The sequence below is a fragment of the Lepeophtheirus salmonis genome, chromosome 7 (assembly GCF_016086655.4).
Source record: "Lepeophtheirus salmonis chromosome 7, UVic_Lsal_1.4, whole genome shotgun sequence".
Classification (NCBI taxonomy): Eukaryota; Metazoa; Arthropoda; class Copepoda; order Siphonostomatoida; family Caligidae; genus Lepeophtheirus; species Lepeophtheirus salmonis.
Window position 1 is genome coordinate 16,586,869 of NC_052137.2, and position 23,548 is coordinate 16,610,416.

General features: G+C 33.4%; 4 protein-coding genes and 1 long non-coding RNA gene across 19 annotated transcripts; 3 read left to right on the forward strand and 2 right to left on the reverse strand.

The window, feature by feature from the left end:
* Positions 1 to 4,987: 4,987 nt before the first annotated feature.
* LOC121121340 (protein BCCIP homolog) lies at positions 4,988 to 8,291 on the reverse strand. Of its 6 annotated transcripts, none has more exons than XM_071890012.1 (4): positions 8,017 to 8,291; positions 6,885 to 7,066; positions 6,737 to 6,815; positions 4,988 to 6,673 (listed from the first exon to the last, which is right to left on the reverse strand). In XM_071890012.1, the coding sequence occupies exon 4, from the start codon at positions 6,107 to 6,109 to the stop codon at positions 5,255 to 5,257; it is 855 nt and encodes a 284-aa protein (XP_071746113.1). In that variant the 5' UTR covers positions 6,110 to 6,673; positions 6,737 to 6,815; positions 6,885 to 7,066; positions 8,017 to 8,291; the 3' UTR covers positions 4,988 to 5,254. The 6 variants fall into 6 exon arrangements, with proteins under 6 accessions (XP_071746113.1, XP_071746114.1, XP_071746111.1 ...); XM_071890013.1 differs by lacking the exon at positions 8,017 to 8,291 and adding an exon at positions 7,673 to 7,800; XM_071890010.1 differs by lacking the exon at positions 8,017 to 8,291 and adding an exon at positions 7,409 to 7,544 and having other exon boundaries at positions 6,885 to 7,348.
* Positions 8,036 to 14,720, forward strand: Actn (alpha actinin). Of its 10 annotated transcripts, none has more exons than XM_040716223.2 (14): positions 8,364 to 8,750; positions 8,804 to 9,437; positions 10,005 to 10,138; positions 10,192 to 10,426; positions 10,498 to 10,751; positions 11,159 to 11,240; positions 11,756 to 11,841; positions 11,929 to 12,021; positions 12,078 to 12,779; positions 12,835 to 13,071; positions 13,131 to 13,319; positions 13,378 to 13,755; positions 13,813 to 13,971; positions 14,035 to 14,720. In XM_040716223.2, the coding sequence occupies exons 3-14, from the start codon at positions 10,007 to 10,009 to the stop codon at positions 14,191 to 14,193; spliced, it is 2,706 nt and encodes a 901-aa protein (XP_040572157.1). In that variant the 5' UTR covers positions 8,364 to 8,750; positions 8,804 to 9,437; positions 10,005 to 10,006; the 3' UTR covers positions 14,194 to 14,720. The 10 variants fall into 10 exon arrangements, with proteins under 10 accessions (XP_040572159.1, XP_071746107.1, XP_071746110.1 ...); XM_071890008.1 differs by having other exon boundaries at positions 8,804 to 8,922; XM_071890004.1 differs by lacking the exon at positions 11,756 to 11,841 and adding an exon at positions 11,359 to 11,444 and having other exon boundaries at positions 8,533 to 8,750; positions 8,804 to 8,922.
* On the reverse strand, positions 14,649 to 17,781 carry l(2)05287 (WD repeat-containing protein l(2)05287). The gene has a single exon (XM_040716227.2). It carries the CDS (start codon positions 16,802 to 16,804, stop codon positions 14,705 to 14,707), a length of 2,100 nt encoding a protein of 699 aa, XP_040572161.1. The 5' UTR covers positions 16,805 to 17,781; the 3' UTR covers positions 14,649 to 14,704.
* Positions 17,782 to 19,218: 1,437 nt separating this feature from the next.
* LOC121121768 (anamorsin homolog) lies at positions 19,219 to 20,687 on the forward strand. Its single transcript, XM_040716748.2, has 5 exons — positions 19,219 to 19,356; positions 19,412 to 19,588; positions 19,665 to 19,975; positions 20,044 to 20,325; positions 20,443 to 20,687. Exons 1-5 carry the CDS (start codon positions 19,353 to 19,355, stop codon positions 20,554 to 20,556), a joined length of 888 nt encoding a protein of 295 aa, XP_040572682.1. The 5' UTR covers positions 19,219 to 19,352; the 3' UTR covers positions 20,557 to 20,687.
* Positions 20,688 to 20,930: 243 nt separating this feature from the next.
* On the forward strand, positions 20,931 to 21,263 carry LOC139905966 (uncharacterized). The gene is made up of 2 exons (XR_011781137.1): positions 20,931 to 21,057; positions 21,114 to 21,263. It is a non-coding gene; the product is annotated as an uncharacterized lncRNA (long non-coding RNA).
* Positions 21,264 to 23,548: the final 2,285 nt, after the last annotated feature.

Here is a 23,548-nt window from a genome sequence, read left to right on the forward strand (position 1 = left end):
AGTACACTAATCTTACACCGTATATAGCAATGACATATAGAATTGAGGAATTACTCCGATGTAATTCCTCAATTCTATAACGAGTCCAACAAGGAATCCACTACAAATCCTCAGTGATTACTTTATACTTAGATGTTCCCTTCTCAAAAATGAAGGAATAATGATAAAAGCTGCAGAAAATAAAAATTACATTCAGGTTATATCTACAAAAAGTTTCGCGTTCGCCCAATTTCATTTTTTTACAATTATATGTATTTGTATTTATTTCCTCATCTCATAACTACTCTCCTCTCGAACGTTCTTCAAATTGTCAGGATTATCATGTTGATTTTTAGTTTCTTTTATTTTTACATGCCGGCAGGTCATATTTCATACAACTCTACAAATTACTCATCTACAAATGAACGGCTCATAGATACTACATGAGTGTCTATAAATATATGTTACGCACGCATACCTTGTAAGACACACTCTTGCACTCAGTCAATAAACCTCTGAATACAATTGTATTTACTAAAAATATAATTTTATGATCTTGCATGAACTAAATATAAATCATTAGTAATAATATAATTACATCGTTGTGTAGAATCATTTATTTATTTCGTGCTTCTATCTAGTGATTTTGTGTTTCTCTTGATTTAGTTATTTGAAAAAAATAATATATTTTGCCTGAAATAATATATTTTTCTTACCAAACTTCCGCATCATTCTGAATAGTTTATCTTTTTGAAACAGATATTAATTTGGAATTCAAACAACATTTCATAATTATATACCATTGACAGGTAACATCTCTGTATTTTTATAGATAATGTACATTAGTGATCTGTAAAGCTTGGCAGCAAGTTTCGATAAATTACTATTTTTAAGATTAGAAAAGGAAAATGGTTGTTGCGTGTACTCTTTTTTTCTTATTTATGCATTCTCTACCCAATTATTGTTGTTATCACATCTCCCTCTATTAAATAATCTATAGATTCCCACCTACCTTTGCAAATTATAATAAATAGAAATAGTGAAATGCCTAACGTCTGAATTGAAATTAATGGAGGCCATGGAATTTGGAGCTAACTACCACATAACAACAAAATATTTTTTTTCAAATATGATTCAAGACAATGAATACATATCAACAACATCTCAACAATGATTACTCTGCCAACTCTAACTTTATAAACGGCCTCTTAAAGATGCTTGTCCCATGTAATATACTTTTTTTCATCGTGGATAACCCCAATTTTTCGATATTTATGGAGAAATATGTCAATAGAACCGTCCCTAGTAGAAGGACTCTACATAGATTAATGAAGGTTGTTAGCAAGGATCTAATCTCCAAAATTAAATAGAAAATTGGAGATAAGGATGAAGCTAAAGAGGTTTCATATTCTGTCTTTGTTCATAAATAATAATTACATATATACTTTTATTAGAATGTTAAAATATTGTGCTGTTTACGTTTTCTCCAATTCGGACAAGGGTTAGTCATCTGGAAGTAGTTTCTATAGGTTTTCTAGAGATCCAGGTAAAGCTTATATTGAATCCTAACCCCCAATTCAATTTCAAGTTTCGTATTCTTGAATAATAATAGTCAATAGAGATTCGGGATGAATGGATAGAATCTGTTCCTCTTAAAGACATCGCGTCGTCCTTTTATCATACATTATGCTTTGCCGGAGGGCCATTTAAAAGCCCAAAAATACATCGATAATCTTATGAAAATTAAAATACAACGTTTTTCCTATCAAATTTAATGTAATATCTCATAAGATTTAGCAATACAGATGTCAAAGAAATCAAATTGATGTAAGATAAGGTGATTGAAACAAATAATAGATATGAAATCACTAAGAAAGAAACGTCAATCCTAATGACATAACTCTCTGTTTGGGATGATGATGATCTCTTAAATTTTTCGGAATTAGAAGAAATTAAGAGCATTGCTTTTTACTATTCTGGGAATACTTCTCGTTCAATTTTGTTAGAAAATAAATACTCCAATTGCAACAATATTTTATGGCAAGATAAGCATATTGAGCTCCATGACAATTTATGGAACAGATATTGATCCACCTGGCTAAAGACGAATTAAGAAAAATTTCCGTATAAACTCTTGAATAAATAGTTGATATCTGATATATTTAAAATATTTAATTTCTATTATTAAAGTATATGATTAATAAATACAAAAATATTTCATTATTTTTGATTGCTTGATCATTTCAGTTTCATACTCTTCCTAACTCAAACTTGTGTTATTCATTAACATAAATACTAAAGTTGATTTTAAAATACAACAAGAATGGAGAAGATAATGATTTTCTTCTTGACTTAACACAAATAAACCCTTAGATGACCAAAACACTCTTAACAGAACACTCCTTCGTTTGAATGTAATATCCTATGCCGTAGTCGAATCCATCTTTCCTGAGTTTAAGCAAGGTTAATATTTCTATTAAACTTGCTTAAACTCAGGAAAGCATAACATAACATGCATTAAGACGATTCCATTACTTTCCAGACTAAATGAAACATATATTACTTTATCATCAATTTCAATCCACAAAAACTGAATGCAATGTCTTTTTATAACGCGCTGAGGCCATAGTTATCTTCTGATGTACTTCATATACATACAAATATCTATTCACATACGAATTGGCATCTTCTAATGCATGTAATACATCCTTCTTGTCATCTCAGTCGCATAGAGATCCTTAGATGTTCATAGCAAATATTTTTTCCAAGTCGAATTTATCATGCTTCTGAGTCCAATTCTTCATGCTCCGAGATGAGTCCGAGGAGTCATGATCCCTCTAACCTTAGATGTACCAGATCCCGTATAAGTCCATTAAAATAAATGTATATTACGAAAAATCATCTGTGACGTCATTTCTTTGAACGTACCCTCACTGTAAGTTGGATTATATTATTGGAACTTGAGAAAAATAATTAATGTTTTATTAGTTCTTATTTTTACAGCCTAGTCCAGTCCATTGTTAGGAGCGGTCCTTAAGACTGTCAGGCATTCCGACTGTCAGTACTAGTACTGATTTAAAGAAGAAACGTTGAGTGAAGTCATAACCGACCGAACTTTATAAGTTTTTGGAGTGGTGTGTAAAACTGAACTGGACCGCGCAGCGACAGAACTAGACGGGACTGCGAACTTCAGTCCTAAATAATGACTGACACAACAATATCACCAGTGGTCGAAAGACGAAGAATAACAGAAGATTTGTTGTGGAGTTATAAGTGTAAGTCCTTGTTGGAGTAAAATTGAGATTCAACACCGGAGTAACTCCCTATATCATTGCTAGATACAAGGTGGGGTTTGTGTTTCTCACCTTCATCTCATACCTGCAAATTTAATTAAACGTAATGCCAGCTAAGCAGCTCTCCTCCGAACATTCTTCAAATTGTGAGGGTTAACACGTTAATTTTTTTTACATACTGGCGTTTTATATATTTGGAAACCCTGAAGATAACTCCCAAACAAATTTTCTATATTACTCTCCATTTTTCATGAGACCAACCCATTGGTGACACTCTTTATACTTAAGTGCATCTCCTCAATATCAAGATAATATCGATAATTAATTGATAACAGCTTTGGAAAATAAAAAAACACTGTTCAGATTGCCAACAGCAGCAAAACTCTCGCGCTAAAAGTTTTTTTTAGGATTTACATCCCTAGATATGAACTACCTTTTGTTAATATGAGCTTTAGCTACTACACACACTCGTTACTACATAGTTATTTCTTAATTCAAGTAGTAACACTCGAAAATGAGATAGTGGCAAATTTCCATATCATTATTTCATTTAATGACAAATTTTTAAGAAATGAATATATTTTTTTAAAGGTTAATCCTCTCTTTTTATAAAATTTTCTATTATGTCTATATAGTTTTTATATTAACAAAATTATATCTCACGCAGGGGTGAACTAATTTTTATAGGAGGATTTTTTGTAATAATTTTGTCAGTGTGATATCGTTTTTCTGTAACTTATATCATTTGAATTATCGACTATTTTGCCATCAGTTAATATAATCAACATAAACTCATTGAGGAGAAATTCGAGATATTTTAAAGTTCAGTACATAAGGGTCAGTAGCAACAAGTATTGCAATTATTTTATTCTATAAAGATACTAGTATATTATGCAAAACCAAGTGGCTAAAAAAAGACCATATGATCAATTTTTGTCCGAATTTAGTATACTGGATAGGGGTACCATCAATTTCTCTATAAATAAAAATGTAACTTCCTTCATATGTACCCTTTTAATTGAATTCACTAAATTAATTCTAACGAGGTAAGGGAAAATACTTCTCTATTAAAGTTTGTAAATTTAATACTTAAAATACAGAAGATAAAAATTCTATAACATATTTCGATACTTTTCTGATCATCTTTTTCCAACACCCCTGCTTATTATATCTTGAAATAAATCCTGAACACATGGAAAAAACTAGTTATTTGTTCTCAAAAAAAAAAAAAAATTAAAACTAATTTTCTTAATTTCTAACTGAGAACCATTTTTTGTTACTGTTGTAACATTTGACATACTGTATTCAAACGCAATTTCTGCTAAACCCCTGGTTGGCATAATGTTTAAATATATTCATTTAATTGCAAACGTATTTAAGTATATTTTGTTAAATTTTAGCGTGATTATGTATAAGTAATTCCCAGTATTGAACCAAAAATGAAGTGTTACAACTATCTTGAGTACCCCCCATCTCATAACATTTGTACTTTAATCACAGTTTAAGAGTATTTTGAGACTACGGCTACAACCCGACTTTTGATTTTGGCCTACAATAACTTAAAATCTTCATTTTCTATAAAATTTCTACGCACGATGGTTGTATGATTATGGATTTGAAGTTATACTCACATTAAGATGGATTGAAAACATAGTTCCAGGGATTTCATTAGCTAATAATTTAAGTAATTAAGACAATAATAATATACTGAGATAGACATTAAAATACAATTTACTTTATTATACCATTTCATGCATGATAAATGAAAGGTTAGATCTTTCATCCAATTACTAACAAATGTAACTTAAACATAAATATGTAAGTAAGAGATCCATATATATCACATTGAATGTGCAAGATATTATGGATCCTTGGAGAAAGGCATAAATAGAGAATACATATAAATCAGATTGGTTTATGACAATGACAAACATTAAAGGGATACAGAAATGGAGAGGAAATGCAATGGGTTCTTGAGTCATTTATTGAGGAATTGGAAATGCTTCAACAATACGTTTAACAATTTTCTCGAATTGAGATGATCTAAAAACCAGGAGTTTTCGTTTCTCCAGGAGCTGTGCCTTCCCTGACCAATCTTGTCTATACGTAGGCTCTTTTTCCTTGACATCCAAGACAAAGTCACATTCAGGGATAAAGACTTCTTCCTCGGCATTCACAAATGTTTCTTCTCTATCGGACACGAGTACTTTGGAGAGAAGCAAATAATGAGTGAACTCAAAGGGCAATCGTTTGAGAGTTGCCTTCTTGATTTCCTTATGTAGTGTTTCATAGAGAGGAACAGATATTTGAGCAGGGATATTCACAATGCGTTCGGATAAAAGTAATGCAGGTTTAATGGAGGAATCGGTCCCTGAGAGGATGGAATGAAGAGATTGAGGAGGGGAGGAAAGTGCGAGGGACTTAATGTAGTCAGAGGCTGTTTTAGAAGCTCCGGAAGATGGGTCCTGAAGACGAATCAGAGAGATGAGGCCAAAAACTTCATTTTGAAGATCATCAAATTCGTCATCATCATCATCTCCATCATTTCCAGAAGAACTTTGAGTGATGACGCTGCCCACAGTCTTTTGGGCAATGAGATAATTGGTGAGTGCGTCCAAAGGGATGTCCTCTCCTTTGAAAGTTTGTCTTAAAAGACGAGAAATACCGTGATAGTCGCAATCCTCTGCTGTTCTTGCCTCAAACTCCACTTGAAGCTCACCACGCTCGTCTTCATCAAGAATTTCGTCCTCATCCTCAGAGGAACTTGATGACTCCGTGTTTTCCGGGGTTTCTAAAGCCAAATGTGCCTTTTTGAAGGAGGACGGCATCCTTGACATCTTCTTGTGTTTACTTCGTAGCACGTGCTCACTTGTCCAGGAAATATTCAGTGTTTATTATCCCTTCTGCTCCCCGCTCTGCCCGTTCAAAATGAATAGCACAATCTAAAGAGAGAAAAACAACGTGGTTTCAGCAGTATTTAAATGCATGCACTTATAACGTCAAACTTCCGTCATGACGTCATTCATTCCTCTCACTCTCCTTCACCATCACTAGCCTTTTTCTGTTTCTTTTTCCTTCCCTTTCTTCTTTTTTTATTCGCGTGTCTTTTCATTCCTCCTCCAAATATTTTGTAGTGCGTCTCCTTCTGCATATGTTCAGATTATAATTAATTAATGAAATCTTTCATTCCTAAAGTTTCTTCATTCCATGTTCAAATCTGTAGTAGCTACTCTGCAGACTGTCTATCATTGAATACGGTTAATGTTTATTTATACAACTGTACGTTACACGTTTTAACCGTCCCCCTTCCATCATAAAAACATGTCCTTTTTATTTGAATACATAGAATATCGAGAGTTATTAGACCAAGTCCATCAAACCCCTAATTGTCTTTCATTTCCCTTTGTCACGACGGGATAATTTATCATTTTTAATTGACATAATATATTATTATTATTATATACTTAGCCAAATAGGATGACGCAGGAATCTTCTTCAATAATAATTGGTATTTTCAGTGTTGAAGAAAAGAAAAGGATTGTACTGATTGACATATTAATAAGAGTGCTTTCATTTATGAAGCAGGATTGATAGCGAAATAAATATCCTTACCATATTATCTTCATGGAGTAATATGTTTACAACTTGTTATTTTGTTCTTGGGCTGTCCATTTTTGATTTATTTGAATTGTTTTGCAATTCAAGGATGATTTTTTGTTGTTGTCCTGTTGATCTGTCTCAAGTTGAAGGCCGTTCAACTCAATTGATGTTATGTACGAATATAACCTATGTGTCTTAATGAGTTAAATGATTATATTGAATAAGGAATATTCATATTAAGATTTTTTTAAATATCTGTAATATTTTTGCATATGATGTTTCAAACTGGGATATAGGATTACTCTTGTATGAAATTTGAATCCAAAGGGGCGTAGATAAGAAATCCAACTTTTCATTTGATTTGTCATAATAGTGATGAATGAGGATATATTCATCATACGTATGATGTAGAGGAATGTCGGAAGCAATGTTCTCCATGATCCCTCATAGCCAGGAAGAATGGAACGTGCTATTGACTAATAATGTAAAAAATATCCTTACTTAGCATCGACACTCTCATATCATTAGTATATTACTTATGTGTTATAAGTATACACGAGAAGCCAGATAGATAATAATTGCATGTTGCTCCTGTTTTGCAAATATTAAATATTTTTATAATATTATGTATACTATATTCAAAAGATATACATCAATATACTGCCATGGCCCGGCCATGAGTAAGGAAATTTTACAGAGGCATTTTCATGGCTTATAAACGTACATACATACATCAAAGAGAGGTGATTCATTCCTATTTCCTAACGAATGAATTCTTCTTATGCTCTATAAATACTTACTTACATCCTAATACGTATTTATGTATTTAAAGTGTATTATTAAAAAAAGGAAAAGTTTGATTCCACGCTGTAACTGTATGTAGTTGTTGTGTTTGCTCACATTTCTAAGTGGATGTGATCGAATCAATCCATGGGCACTAAACTAAGACAATAGTATCTAATCCCTATCTGAAAATAAGGAGCACCAAGTGCTCATATTCATTCAACATCTTATTTAATAATCAACACCAAGATTTTCGTTTAAAATACAAGAACGTACAAGAGCTGCTGTGACCGTTGCCTACCTCTTTACCCCCTTTTGCACAGGTTATATTATTTATACATATACAAAATAATATTAATACCTTTTTCCCTCAATTCCAGGTGAACCCCGCTCGCCCGATAATACATAAAATCTATTAAGTAACTAACTCAAGCTCTCTTAGTCCGGATTCAGCTCTGCCGGACCGCATTCCTCATCCTACAATTCAAACAACATTCTTACCAAATTCAACAGGTATTTCTTTTATTGTGAGCTCTAAGAAGTGATTAGGAAATGTGTGTGTGTGTGAGAGTAAGTTCTTGAAACAAGGATTACGCTAAGATCCCTGTGGACAAGAAGAAGAACAAGTCCATTTGCTTATTATTATAGACTTCCTCCTCTACTCCACTGTACTCTAGTCTACTCTCAACTCTCTCCTGCTCTTCTAACCTAAAAACTAAAAAGTAATGAGAAGGGAAGGGAAATGCGTCGGGCGGTCCTTGAAGAGAAGAGATGGGAGTCGTTGATTTTTTTATTATGCATAGCAGCATAGGAGAGTGAGTGAGGGAGTGAGTGTGGAGTGTGGACTGTGGCGGAAAATATATATGTATGCTCATATAGTCATTAAATAGGTTTGAATGTGTGACTTAAGACTATGGTGATGAGGGGCATTCTTCTATCAAAGTAGTGGAATGAGCGAATCCTGGAGTCGAGTGTAGTTACTACTTAGTTGTGCATCAATTGACAGTCCATGTCTAGGCGGGAATTACATTTCCTCAAATTTAAAACTAAAAGTAGTTGAGGAGAGGATTTCAAATGGAATCCCAATACTGAATAGTGAATTCTACAGCAACTGGCAACTACCTAATTGATAATACTGATATTTCTAGTGTGAGTGAGTGAGTGAGTCAGTGCCGTTCTGTCTGTGAAGAAGAAGTAGTTAAGCCAAAAAGAGAATACAAGGAAACCCATTTGAAGCCTAAAAAATTACTAACAACTAAGCTACAAAGTATGTTTAATCTCGAATGTGTGAGACTGAAGTTTTGTATGAAAAATAGTTCGGAAACGATTACTACAAAGTAATCCTAGTTTAAAAAAGAAATGAGGACGCCGACTACTCCTCCTTCTACTTTTGCTCCTACTCCTTCAACCTTCTTCCTTGAAATTTCGTGACAACGAAGAAGTAGATTTCTTTTAGCCTTCATCCTTGTATGCCTAAGAGTAAGACAGGCTTACTACCCCATTCACTCACTCTCGACCTTTCCTTTCTACATAGGAAAAAATAAGAATTTGAGCCGTTACTCAAAAAATTTATATAATTTTACTACTACTTGAGGAGGGGGGAGTGTTGTACTTGACTTTTCAGTTGGAGAAGTTCTGTGTGCCGAGTTTCTTCTCGATTCTTCTTCTTCCATTAGTGCTATTCTTTTTGTGTGTTCATCATAGTATGCCATCATAAGTTAATCTCGACTGAATCCGTTTAGAGTTGAAGTGTTTCGTTCATTTTCATATAGTGTTTACCTGGTAAGCATTCTAAGAAATTCGAGGGATCTCCTCTAAACTGGGTCGCTCATTTTGTTTATAAGAGCCTTAAATTTATTTAAATTGTAATTTAATAGTTTGTTAAGTACCCACCTATGTATGATATATAGCGTTTGTAATACCTCACAAATACATACATATATTTCTATTTATAGCCGATTATTACAAATTTAATATGCATAAAGATATTCGGGCGTAAGGCCAGAGTTTTCCCGATACTTATAAGTTAAAAAGCAGTCTTTACATGTAGAAAGGAGGAGGGTGCAAGCGTCCTCCGTGCTCACTCTTTGAAGGCCGTTCGTTACTTAATTTTTAAGAACATGTCTTTCCCCCCCTCCTAGCAGCTCTCACTCGCTCTTTTTATATATTTAGCCTAAACTCAATTTGTCTTTTTTTTGCCTTCTTTTGAAGAGGAAAAAATTGGAAAGGTTTTATAAATCCTTCATCACCTAGGAGGAACCATTTCTCTATGAAATCTCAATCACTTTTTAGATTCACAAATTAATATATATTTTTTAAATCAAATTTTTTCATTTTATATTCTACCAGAGATGACGTCTGCGAACCCGCAAGGTTTCGGTGCTCCCATGGATCCCAATGATCCTAACCAGTACATGGAACCCGAAGAAGAATGGGAGAGAGAGGGGCTTCTAGATCCTGCATGGGAGAAGCAACAGAGAAAGGTTGGTATCCTCTTTCTACCTCATTCCATATGACTTAAAATATTTTTGCATAGACATTTACAGCTTGGGTCAATTCCCACTTGAGGAAGGCTGGAACGCAAATTGAATCGATTGAAGAAGACTTTCGCAATGGTCTTAAACTCATGCTTTTATTGGAAGTCATTTCGGGTGAAACTCTCCCCAAGCCTGATCGGGGTAGAATGAGGTTTCACATGATTGCCAACGTGAATAAAGCTTTGGACTTTATTGCAAGTAAAGGTGTAAAATTGGTTTCTATCGGCGCAGAAGGTAAATTTCAAAAATTACTATTTCCTCAATAACTATCGTTCAAATCCATCTATCTTGTTTTTTTCCTGTAGAAATTGTTGATGGCAACGTCAAAATGACTCTTGGTATGATTTGGACCATCATCCTTCGTTTTGCCATTCAAGACATCTCTGTTGAAGAAATGACGGCCAAAGAAGGTCTCCTACTCTGGTGCCAAAGAAAAACTGCCCCCTACAAGAACGTTAATGTTCAAAACTTCCATCTTAGTTGGAGGGATGGTTTGGCATTCTGTGCTCTCATCCACCGTCACCGTCCTGATCTTTTGGATTACTCTAAATTATCTAAAGTAAGACTTTTTTTTTCTCTTTATGACGATTCTTTTTAAATTTAGAAAATGAAAGAGCAAACACTTGACGAGATGTCTCGAAATCGGCTCACATTCCTTTCTTATTTATTTATTTAAAACGAATAATGCATAATTATATTGCAGGCCGTATTTCCGTAAATGTATTAAAACATACATAAGTATTTTTTTTTTATAAATCGAGAGCGCTTTCGATAAATGTATTATTTTCAAGCATATCATATTTGAGCCAATTTTTTCTTCTTAAGAATGCTTCATCATTATTTTTTCCTATAACATTACACTTTCTTTTTCACTCGTTATGGGTGTTGAAAAATATTTAACAATACTAAGGTTGTCTATGACAATTCTGAAAAATCATGCTTATGTTCCCTTTTTTTCTTTTTCAGGACAATCCATTGGATAATCTTAATCTTGCTTTTGATATTGCTGAGAGATATCTTGAAATTCCAAAGATGTTGGATGCTGAAGGTACTTTTATACCTCTCTATTCTTATTATAAATCATAATGGTATCAAATATGTACTGCCTTATGGTTCTATTTCATCATGAATAGATCGTTGAGTAACATTATAAAAACATTTTTCAGATTTGTTAAATACCGATAAGCCTGATGAACGTCAAGTTATGACATATGTATCGTGTTATTACCACGCGTTCCAAGGGGCTATGCAGGTTGGAGCAATAACTAAGAATGATTTTTCTTTAAAAACATGTTCATAATTTATTTTTGAGACGTTAAATTTGTAATACTAAAACATGCATCCCTTTTATTTTAGTCAATTTATCCTCAACCTTTTTCTCATTACTTATCATTAATAGTTGATTTAATAACAACCCTATTGTGCTCTACTTTATATATTTTGTTTGCTCAATTTTTGAAAATGAATTAATCCATACTGAATCCAGGACTATGAATTTAAAAAATATAATCTTTTTTTTTGTCTTTATATTAATATATTAACTCCGATTTGTACCTTACATAGATTTATCCTCAACTGCAATGCCCGACGAAAGGGCTGTTATGACTTGTGTGTCCTCATATTACCATACCTTCTCCGGAGCTAAAAAGGTAGGGAATTTTTCCCTTTGTTGTGTTTTTGAACCTTTAAATTTAAATATATGGTAACTTATATTAATATAATGTTATTTTTATTAGGCTGAAATGGCTGCTAACCGTATTTGCAAAGTCTTGAAGGTCAACCAGGACAATGAAAGATTAATGGAGGAATATGAAAGATTAGCTAGTGATGTAGGTGTTTTTGCCATATGTCAACCCACAATTCGTTTTTTTAATGTTATTTATAGCTTCTAGAATGGATTAGGAAAACCCTCCCTTGGCTTGAGAGCCGTCAATCCGGAAATTCCCTCATAGCAGTACAAAAGAAACTTGAGGAATATCGTGAATACAGACGAAAGCATAAGCCTCCACGTGTGGAACAAAAAGCCAAATTGGAAACAAACTTTAATACACTACAAACCAAATTACGCCTCTCCAATAGGCCTGCATACATGCCATCTGAAGGCAAACTTATCACAGATATTCAAGGAGCTTGGAATGGCCTTTTAGGTTCAGAAAAAGGGTTTGAAGAGTGGTTATTAGCTGAATTAATGCGTCTTGAAAGACTCGAACATCTAGCTAAAAAGTTCAAACACAAGGCTGATATTCATGAGGCTTGGACCTCTGGAAAAGAGGAAATGTTGTCATCATCAGACTATAAGAACTGTAAAATCTTTGAATTGAAGGCTATGAAGAAGAAACATGAAGCTTTTGAAAGTGATTTGGCGGCACATCAGGATAGAGTTGAACAAATTGCAGCCATTGCCCAGGAACTGAATGCTTTGGATTACTGGGACTCTACTGCCGTTAATTCAAGGTGTGAAAATATTTGTAGCCAATGGGATCGATTGGGATCTCTCACTCAACAAAGACGCCAGGGCATGGATGATGCTGAGAAGGTTTTGGAGAGAGTCGATTCTATGCATCTTGAGTTCGCTAAACGCGCTGCAGTGAGTCAACTAATATTACATATTTGATATTTAGAACCAATATTTATTGTTTTAGCCATTCAATAATTGGCTCGACGGAACCAGAGAAGATTTGGTTGACATGTTCATTGTTCATACGTTGGATGAAATTCAAGGATTGATTGACGCACATGCTCAGTTCAAAGCTACTTTAGGAGAAGCTGATAAAGAATTTCAATCAATTATTACACTCGTCAGAGAAGTTGAGAGCTTTGCCAAACAGTATAATGTTCCTGGAGCTACTATTAATCCTTATACCAATTTAACCGGAAATGTAAGTTTTGACTTATTTAAGAATTAATTTCATTCAGCATCTTGCCAAATCATCATTAGGATATTAATTCAAAATGGAATGAAGTCAAAACCCTGGTGCCCCAAAGAGATCAAACCCTTGAGGATGAGCTTCGCAAGCAACAAAACAACGAACAGTTACGCCGGCAATTTGCTGACAAATCAAACCAAGTTGGGCCTTGGATTGAAAAACAAATGGATGCCGTATCTGCTATAGGAATGGGCGTTCAAGTAATATGATTTCATACTTATTTAATGAATAATTAATCAAAACTATGTGTCATTATAGGGCTCTCTGGAAGATCAATTACATGGACTTCGTGAGTACGAAGAGGCTGTATATCAATTCAAACATAATTTGGAGGAATTGGAGCGTATTAACCAACAAATCCAAGAGTCATTTGTCTTTGAGAATCGTTACACTCAATATACTATGGAAACCCTACGTGTTGGATGGGAACAATTGGTGACATCAGTTAACAGGACCATCAACGAAGTTGAAAATCAAATTTTGACGCGAGATTCCAAGGGAATCACACAAGAGCAACTTAATGAATTCAGAGCATCATTCAACCACTTTGACAAGAGTCGGTCTGGCCGACTCGCTCCAGATGAATTTAAATCCTGTCTTATCTCATTGGGCTACTCAGTCGGACAAGATAAACAAGTAATTTAGAGTAATTTTTTTTAAAGATTGTTAATATTGATTGATGCAATTTTTCAGGGAGAGATAGACTTCCAAAGAATTTTGTCAATTGTTGATCCAAACAATAGCGGTTACGTTCAGTTTGATTGCTTCCTGGACTTCATGACCAGAGAGTCTACAGATGTCGACACTGCCGAACAAGTCATAGATTCATTTAGAATTTTAGCTGCAGATAAGGTAATAATTGTTTTAAAAAAATATTTCCTTTCATTGTTAGCTTACATATCTACTTTGTTTTAGCCTTACATTTTACAAGAAGAACTCAGAAGGGAACTCCCTCCCGATCAGGCAGAGTATTGTATTCAAAGAATGCAAGTTTATTCCGGAATCGATTCAGTCCAAGGTGGTCTCGATTATATGTCCTTCTCAACTGCATTGTATGGAGAATCCGATCTTTAATTTAATAACTTACGTTGAATTCATGGAATTTGTTAAATTTTATTATTAATTGCAATTACACACAAAAAAGAAGGAAGGAATGACGAAAAAGTGTTTGTAACGGTTATGAAGTAATAATAATAGTCCTTTTATTGCGGTTTGATGATCAAAAAATAGTTTATTTTCTTTTAATTACTAATGAACTTCTCCGACGTTTTCTAAGAGATATATTAGATTTTTTAAATGTTTTATTTCGCCAAACTAACTCCCAAAAAGTTTGCCATTTTTGTTCAATTGTTTTCCCAAAATATAATCGTATATTTTTTCATTGTGGGACATATTTTTCTTTTTTTTTAAATATAATAAAAATTGAAAGCAGTATAGTTAAGTTAGTGATTAACAACAAAACCAACCACATCGACAATCACACACAACGATTTTTACCAAAAGATTGTTCTAAATGATTATTTTATAAATTTCAGAATAATAAAATGTATTGATAAACGAAAAACATAATTATAATAAATACATATCACTCATACAGAAAAGTATCTTTGAACATATTGACTCCCTTATCAAGGAAATCTGATGCAAAGGCAGACAAAGGAAACTGAACATTTTCAAAAAATAAACTGGGGTCCTTGGATAAATTATTCTTTTTAACACGAATAGTTTTAAATTTAGAGAGTGCTGAAGACGTGTAGGGATTATAATCTTTGATTGTAGAATCGATATTTTCCTTGTTTTCATCTTCTTCTTCCTCCTTTCTACTCCACTTAATCCTCCCTATATTCCCATCATACGTTAAAAAATAGCAATGAATCATTCCTAAAGAAGAGGAGGAGGAACAGAAAATGACGGATTCGAGAAGCCCGTCGTAGATCTTAGATCTCATTCCGTTAGCATCGTATACGAAGAGTCCATTGTTATCCTTAACTGCAATTCTTTTGTCGGGCATTGACACAAGTACGGGATCCGTAAAGGGAATTTTACGCCTTAGTTTCATATGTAATACGTCCCATACGAAAACCAGAGAATCTGTCGAAGAAAATAAGACACCAGCGTTTCTACCTCGACCAAATAATAAAGATGTAACCGTGGAGGAGTTAGATAGAGAAGTAATCAGTCCAAAATGAACTCCATCATTGCGCCACAATGTAATTGAATTTTTGAATGCAATTGCTAAAACACTTCCATCTTCAGATGAGGAGACTGCCGACGGAGTATGATTTTTATAAGTGAAGGACTTGACCCAGTAGTGCGAGTGAGAAGTAGAGTCTATTTGCCATAGTTTCGCTGCATTTTCTGTCCCTAATACTATTAGTTGTTGTTTCGACTGAATGAATTTTATAGACACATTATCTTCCAAACATTCGGGCTCAGTCCACTGAGTAGTCAGACTAAATGGATTTATATCTTCTAATGAAAATTTCCAAATTGATAATTTGAGAAATATATCATCCTTTCTGGCAGTAGCTAACCATTTATAGTCCGAGCTCACGTCAAAATGTAGTGTTGGCGGGATCTCTACCTGATCACGGTAGGCTGAAACTTTATTTTCTTGAATTATTTCGAGGCGACGCACTTCCTTCCTTGTCCTTGGATTCAAAAATTGAAGCGAAGTTCCACCATAGGAGAAAACTAAAGATTCATAAGGCTCAAACCAAACAAAATTATCAGACATAGATTCAAAATCAGGCCCTGCAAGATGCCCTTTCTTTGTGAGCCCAGTACGCTCAAATATCTGAAGAGAGTTATTACTAAGAGAAAGAAGAGCCAGGTCATTCACCAAGAAAATATTTCGTATAGTTCCACCAAGACGAGGAACCGTTGCAATGCAACACTTATGCTTAAATGACCATTTAATGAGAACTTCTTCCCGGCCTCCAGAGAGAATGGAGTCATGAGACCAAGCAATGGAATGCACGCTAGAGCTATGCCAATGAAAAAGTGTGTAGGTAAACTCTCCGCTTAACAAGGGGGACCACACTAATATTTTCCCTCCCTTATCACCAATGGCGATCATGTTCTCAGTTGGATGCACAGACAAACATGTGATCGCAGAGGGATATTCTCCTGTCCAAGTGTTTTCTGAGCGTACGAACCGAAGATGAGCATTCCCTTTGAAGTCTTCCTCTACATAGGCCAAGAGATGGGGATTTGCATCCATGAGAAACCCATTCTTGGGCGACGTAGAGAGTCGCAACTCCGAGATAGGCCTCGTATGAAAGGCATCCTCAGGAGTGGGAGACCATTCGTGGATCGTCAAATCCTCTTTCACAAGGAATAGAACCTTTCCATCTAATGGAATGCCCTGAATCCATCTGTAGCCGGGCAGCATTCGCTCCATCACACATTTCCCAGTCTCGGCAAAGAAAGAAAAGACTCCTCTGTCCGTCAGCGCATTCAGCACTCCCACTTCATTCCGCCAAATTCTCCAAACGTGGATTTCCTTACAGGGGAAATTAATATCACGGATGTATTCACGGGACTCAATGTTGTAAATGGCGATGCGTTTGGAAAGATGAAAAACTAAGAGATCATTTTCACTCAAAATGTTATCCGGGCAATATTCCCATCCTTGAAAAAGGGATTTCGTCTGAGGAACCTCCGTCCCTTTATCCAACAACATCTCGGCGGCACACGTGTTGTCACTCTACTTCAATATGTTTATTTATTTTCTTTTCTTTTCACTTTTATTCCTTCCTCTTCAGCTTCTTTTCGATATTCTACACCATGCGACATGCACCATACGCTCTCCTACCTCCTGCCTCATCGTCTCCTGTCCACAGCCCCCAACTTCAAAAAGGAAAAAGTAGCTAAAGTGCAACTTCATATTTTATTTTGTTAAAGTTAGCCAAGAGTCTTTTTAAGTAATTTTAGCTACTAAAATGTATAAATATGGCGTTCTATCTAAGAAAAATTACTTCAATTAACTTCAACAAATCTGTTTTAGAGAGATACAAATTCAAAATTTATATAAATTTTCAATGTTTTAACTACAATTTTATAATTATTACAGGTTGAGTAGAATAAACTGTATTAAATTAAGGATATTTATGATTGAGCAATAGTCAATAGAACGTTTTCACTGACGTCATAAATTGCATCATAATTCAAGGGGACGCCATTTTGGGTGCTCAAAGTTGAGGATATATTCCTAAATAAAACATGAATTACTAAATATAGTAATTCATGCATAAAATAGACAAATATTGATACATTTCAATGAAATGGCTTTAAGAATAAAAAATGACTGAAATCTGCATTGAATAATAGTTGACCTTAGTTATATACACTGATGTTTGAATAAAATCAAAGTAATATGGATTGAAAATTCGTAGATTTGTACAATTTTTTTTGATCGATTAGGGACGAGAAAAGTAGGATAATTAAAGAGACTTATCCTATTCTTTGCATTCTAATTTATTGTCTACAATATGGAAATAAGACTGTATAATGATGTAATAACAAAACTAGGCACTAGAGTTATGAATTTTTGATAGAAGTAAGTTTTTTTTATTTGTTGGTCCCATTATGAGATTCAATAGTCACTAGTTATAATGAAAAAAAAGAGTTTTTATTGTTATAAAACTTGGTTGTTTGGGTCCCCAAAATGGCCGACATAAACCATGCTGACGTCACATGAAAAGGCTGTACCGTTGAAGACAAGTCTGTTATATAATTATTAATTAGTACATAACATTATATCAAAGTATACCATGGACTCTCTTGGGATTCCTTGTATAATATATATTTTATATCCAAGCTTGTAAGCATTCCGTTCAATTTATTTTCTTAACGTTCTGTACGGCATTGGAGTCACAAACTATACATATAGCCTATAGTAAGGCTGAATTAGTAGGTTGAGCTATATTGTTTGATAAAATCCTAGTGAAATAAAATTATAAAATAATAAGTTTTTATTTTTGATATTTTCATAGTTTGGAAAGAATTTGTAACTATCCAAAAAATACTAATTTCTAGAATTTTATTAAAATAACTAATAAATTAGCTTTCATCCATTTGGTTCAAATAGGGTGTTACGAAAGAGGAATCATGCATCAAGTTGTGAGGTTGATTAATAATAAAGATTTTTAAATAAGCTAATTTCATATGTTATCATTTATATGCATTTGGTCCTAGCCAAACTCCAGCAAATAAATTTTTTTAGTACCACTTAAATGCATTCCTTCCAGTTTAGCGTTCAACTATTTTACTGAAATAACAATTTTAACGGACCAGATATAGTTCTGCTTCCAAAAATGTGAAGTCGGAGAATATTTTAACGACACAAAACTAAAATTTTAATAAATCTATTCGAATCACTTAAAATTATTTATAATTTGACTCAACATTTCAGATTATTAAATTCCTGCTAAATTCTTGTTAAAAAACAAAATTATAGGTGTTGGATTCTTGGAAATCTATAATTTTAGAGACAATTTGGAAATAAGTTATATAGGTATCCTTGAAAGAAACTATTTTTTTAGTAAACACACTGATCGTGCAATTGATGCTGCGATAATTATTGGAATAGAACACTAAAATCTCTTTTTTAGCGTTCAATATTAAAAAAAAATTACATTCTGTTCATTGAAGGTGCAATTCCAATCACGGAGGAAGACAAAAATATCAATATAAGTCTGTCATGTTTTTCACAACTGAGTACTAAACTGATATTTATGGTACAAAATGTGGCAATCAAAAAATGGCTGACATTACAATGATCTGCTCATTGATTCACCTCCAGCTCAGAAACTATGGCGACTAATCAAAAATATTTGCCGCCTCTAGATTACTGTTGTTGAAGCTGCTGTGTCTTTACTACATCTTATTTGGCGATATGTTAAGTCATAAATTGCTACCTTAATAACTGGTGTTTGAGTCTGCTTACCTTTCCCTCCATTCAGTATTAAAATTGGGACACCTTTGACTGGGGACAGTTCGCCTAAAACAGGGACTGTCCCCAGAAAACGGTCTGATAGTTGTCATGTTATTTGAGTACGAGGTTGTGATACTTTTTCTACAAGATTCCATAGTTCATGAAGTCCTAACACATCATTTGTTATCAATAATAATTCAACTTTATAAATTATTTTTTCCATTATATAAAAGTCAAAATACTTTGGGGCAAAGTATCTTGGTAAAAGTGAAAAGACAAAATCTGTTGACATTTAATGAGTAAAATTCGATTTCTAATCTGAAAAAGTTTCTGAGTTCTTTTTGATTCACTTAGTTGAGAAAATGGAGATTGAAACGTTTGAGATTAAGAGTGGTGAGAAAGTGCTGTTGTTATGGAAAACAATGCCCAATGATGAATCCATTTTTGACAACTACATAAGTCGTATCCACGAAATAGTCTTTCCGGGTCGTGGTCTAGTATATTCTCATAATGTAGACGCCTTTGAACAAGGTACTAACTCAAGTTTCCTGCAACTGCTTCAATTCATTGTTATATAACATATATATATTTAATTTCTTGAGCTTAGTTCTTGATAAATTCCCTTGGAAATTCGACGTAGTCCTCTCTGGAGTCATTCGACCTTTTACAATCAATCATGAGCTTGAATTACTATCCAAGATTGTTGAAGTCTCTAAGCCTGCTTGTCGTTTCTACCTCACACAATTTCACAATCCAAGCTTCTCATCTGCACTTAAACTGTGCGGCATTCATGAAAAAAGTGTATCTCCTTTAGGAACCGAAATTCTTACGACTGAAGCTATCAAGGAGATAAATGATACATATGGAACAGGTCCAGTCCAAGTTAATTTTCATTCATGTCTGTTCCCATCTTTTGAGGTCATTTTATAGAAACATTATATTCCCTACATTGATTCAATTTAATAATAGTAATTTATTTTAAATAGACGGGATCAATAACAGCAACACGGTCTATAGCTTCTAAAAAGCCGCAACCTGTTGGAAATGTTTGGAGTCTTCCTGATGACGATTTAAATGACGTTGACAATATCGATTCAGAAGACCTACTTGACCCTGAAGATCTTAAGAAACCTGAAGCCTCTGAACTTCGTGTTTGTGGTACTACTGGCAAAAGAAAAGCTTGCAAGGACTGTTCGTGTGGTCTGAGAGAAGAGCTAGATGCTGGGAAGGAACCAGGAACAAAAGACGTTAATTCTTCATGTGGTAGTGTAAGTGATCCATAATTGAATTTTATAATGTACAATTGTGTAGGAATATTGACTTTGTAATGACATGTTCATTACAAGCAAATAATCTTTATTATATTACTGTCAATTCTTTTCTAGTGTTATTTGGGGGATGCCTTCCGATGTGCCAGTTGTCCTTACTTGGGAATGCCTGCTTTTAAGCCTGGCGAAAAAGTATCCCTAACAGATAAAGAGCTAAAAGCGGATGAATGAAGAAAACATTTTATTTATGTCATTAAACATAAATTTCTATTTACTGTCAATTAAGGCTATCGAACAAATATATGGAATTATTTTATTTAGAAATACAACATAAAGAAATTAATAATAAAAAAAAATATATAGTACGGTTATAATTTCATTCACATCCTTGGTACACATGCTCAAACATAATGTTTAACGTGTTGATCACTGGTGGATCAGCTACATTGGGGTATCCATCGCGAAAATATTCATGAACTAAAACTTAGGCGCGTATATGTATATGATATTAGCTTCAAAAATTATAATGAGAGTGATGTATCCTTAAATGGTTCAGTAACTTACTTCCTATCTTGTACAGTACAATTTCAATGTTTTTTCGTTGTGAAGACTATGGAATGTGCAAAAAATCCAATCTTCCAAGAGATCAATATTTGAATTTTGACGTTAATACAAATTGACCAAAGGTGGTGGCCAATTCCGCTCATCATTCCAGTTCAATCAAAATATTAGGTATGCTTTCTGGATTCAAATCTACTAATTTTACTTGGTCCTTTATTTAAAAACAGTCTACACAAATACAGTTAATGTGTCTTTCGATGGAAATCCTGTGGAAGAGGGGACCAAAGACGATCCTTTTCCTTTAAAGTTTATTAATTACTACTCTGAAAATAAATTTGAAGCTAAAAAAATAATATAAAATACTCCTAATTTGAAAACATGTTCATTTCTGTAATGTATTAATTTTCAATCAAATTAATATATACCACACTATTATACATCTAGACTTGGGGGAGTCTATGGGCCGAATGATAACAAAACTATTGGAAGAATCATTTGTAGTTACTTTCATTATATTAGCTGTGTAGATTTTCTCATAAAATTGGATTTTATACACATCAAAAATGCTAAGGAAGCTCACAAATAGATAATTATATATTTTAGTTTATTATATAGCTTAGTAGAAGCAATATGAATAAGTACATCAAAAGCTATCGACAATTTTTACAATATTTGTTCTAGTCGAATATTTTTTATTTTATGATTGTAAGAGGGGTTTAAAAGGTTTCGATATAATTTTTATAAAATGATTCTTCTTTTAGAATTTTCTTTAGATACAATTTTTTATCAGCCGCATAAAGATCTTGATTTTGAACAGGACTCCCAGAATAGTTTGTTGTTTTACCGTTCACTTTTTTAGTTTAATAGTTTTTCAAAGTTTCCCACAAAAACCTATTAACATATGCATATCAACATTTTTACTTGATTATATCTAACGGAAATTCTGTCAAATATTAAAATATATTTGAATAACAATTATTAAATTGATAAAATTCAGATTACCACTTGCAAATAACATAATAATAAGTGCTAATGGTTAATAGTTCTCAAACAGTTTCTCTTGAGGCGAGATCACGTGCACAGTACGATTTGTGACAACCATAAATAATTTATATAGCTTATTAATAATTGATTTAATTAAAATAAGTGCGTCAAGAAATATTTATTTGTCTCTTTGTGTGCCTTGGGCACAATAAGTTGGGGAATCTTTCTTTTTTGGGACATGTTATTATGAGGTTTCCTACAATAGCATCCAGTCAAGCCTGATAATTGTTTTGAGCTTGAACATCGGGTTCTCATGTTTTTGAACTTATACTTACATGAGATTTTGAGATCTTATGTCACTTTACTACATAAAAATACAGGACAATCGTATTTTAGTTGGGAAAATTTGTTAACAAAAAAGAAAAATTTATATTCCAACGTAATCTCCACTCATGAAGAAGCTGACAGTGTCTCTAGGAGAACTGATGTCTGAGTGTTCTTAGAATTGCCAGCAACATGAGAGGCAAATTCGTCAGCCGAAGTCAGCAGAGAGCCACAGATACATCATAGAAAAAAGTTTCTAGCTTAACTTGTGACATAACTTCTATTTTATCTTTTCTTGCAACCTTTAAAATTATTTTTGAATTCTCTAATTTTTGATGCTATTATATAAGATGCAGACACGGAAAAAGTAATACAAATTTATATAAATGAGCGAAAAAAGTGAATTTTAAAATATAAACTTAAATAATATCATTAGAATTGAATACATTTAAATAATTAATTGTAATTAAATATGGCAATAATCAACATATGTGTTGTACAATTTCATGCATGCTTCCACTTTTACTAGCTCGAAAATTGTTCATCATTCCTCCACTCTCTGTTCGTCTCATTTGAGAAAGTTTTGCGTGCATCTTAACACAAACTTGACAATATTTTCGTCTAATTTTTGTCATAATATTAAGACAATCGTATATATATATTTGTCTTTTCTTCTTCAATGTAATCTTGGATGATTTTGGTTATATTTTTTAAATAATTACATTTTTGAGTTTTAATAAGGCTGCGAAATCGCTTATGGGTTATAAGGATTATACTTTTGAAGACATTCTTAATACAACGCAGAAAGATTGGCCGATATAATCTTTTAGATAAAAGAGTTTTGAATATGGACCAATATCACTAGTGTCCAAAATAACAAAACTTAGAGAGTCCAAAAAGAGACTGATATGTCTTAATTTGATTTAAAATATAGCCAGCAATATAATATATAATAGCCATTTGTTGTCCAGACAGCAAAGTATCTTCTTGTAGCTGAGGAGTTAGTTCTTGAAGAAAAGATGTATTATCCGCTTCGTCTAATTTATTCCTTCCTTCCTTCTTTTAAATCATTCTTAGTCTTCTTAGAATTGCAAATTTCTTCCAAAATTAACTCCCTATCAACAGATCATTGCATAGATTGATGAGCCCATATCTGTGGTAATTGGTCTTACAAGTAGGAAATCGATTAATTATTCGCCATCCTCATATTGATAATTGGAAAATCCCTTTCCTTCATTAACTGACTTAAAGAAATTATTCTAAGATTATTTTGAGCCTCTCATGATGTTGGAGTTTAACTCTTGTACTGAATAAGGTTGAATAAATTTTTCACGATATTTTGGGTAAACCTTCC

Excerpts from the sequence above, each read along its gene's own strand:
- LOC121121340 (XM_071890012.1), bottom strand. The coding sequence starts at position 6,109 with ATGTCAAGGATGCCGTCCTCCTTCAAAAAGGCACATTTGGCTTTAGAA.
- Actn (XM_040716225.2), top strand. The coding sequence starts at position 10,007 with ATGACGTCTGCGAACCCGCAAGGTTTCGGTGCTCCCATGGATCCCAAT. Across the intron at positions 10,752-11,158 it reads ATTACTCTAAATTATCTAAA|GACAATCCATTGGATAATCT; the intron begins GTAAGACTTTTT and ends TTTCTTTTTCAG. Across the intron at positions 12,780-12,834 it reads AGTTCGCTAAACGCGCTGCA|CCATTCAATAATTGGCTCGA; the intron begins GTGAGTCAACTA and ends TTATTGTTTTAG.
- LOC121121768 (XM_040716748.2), top strand. Across the intron at positions 19,589-19,664 it reads TGTAGACGCCTTTGAACAAG|TTCTTGATAAATTCCCTTGG; the intron begins GTACTAACTCAA and ends TCTTGAGCTTAG. Across the intron at positions 19,976-20,043 it reads GTCTGTTCCCATCTTTTGAG|ACGGGATCAATAACAGCAAC; the intron begins GTCATTTTATAG and ends TATTTTAAATAG.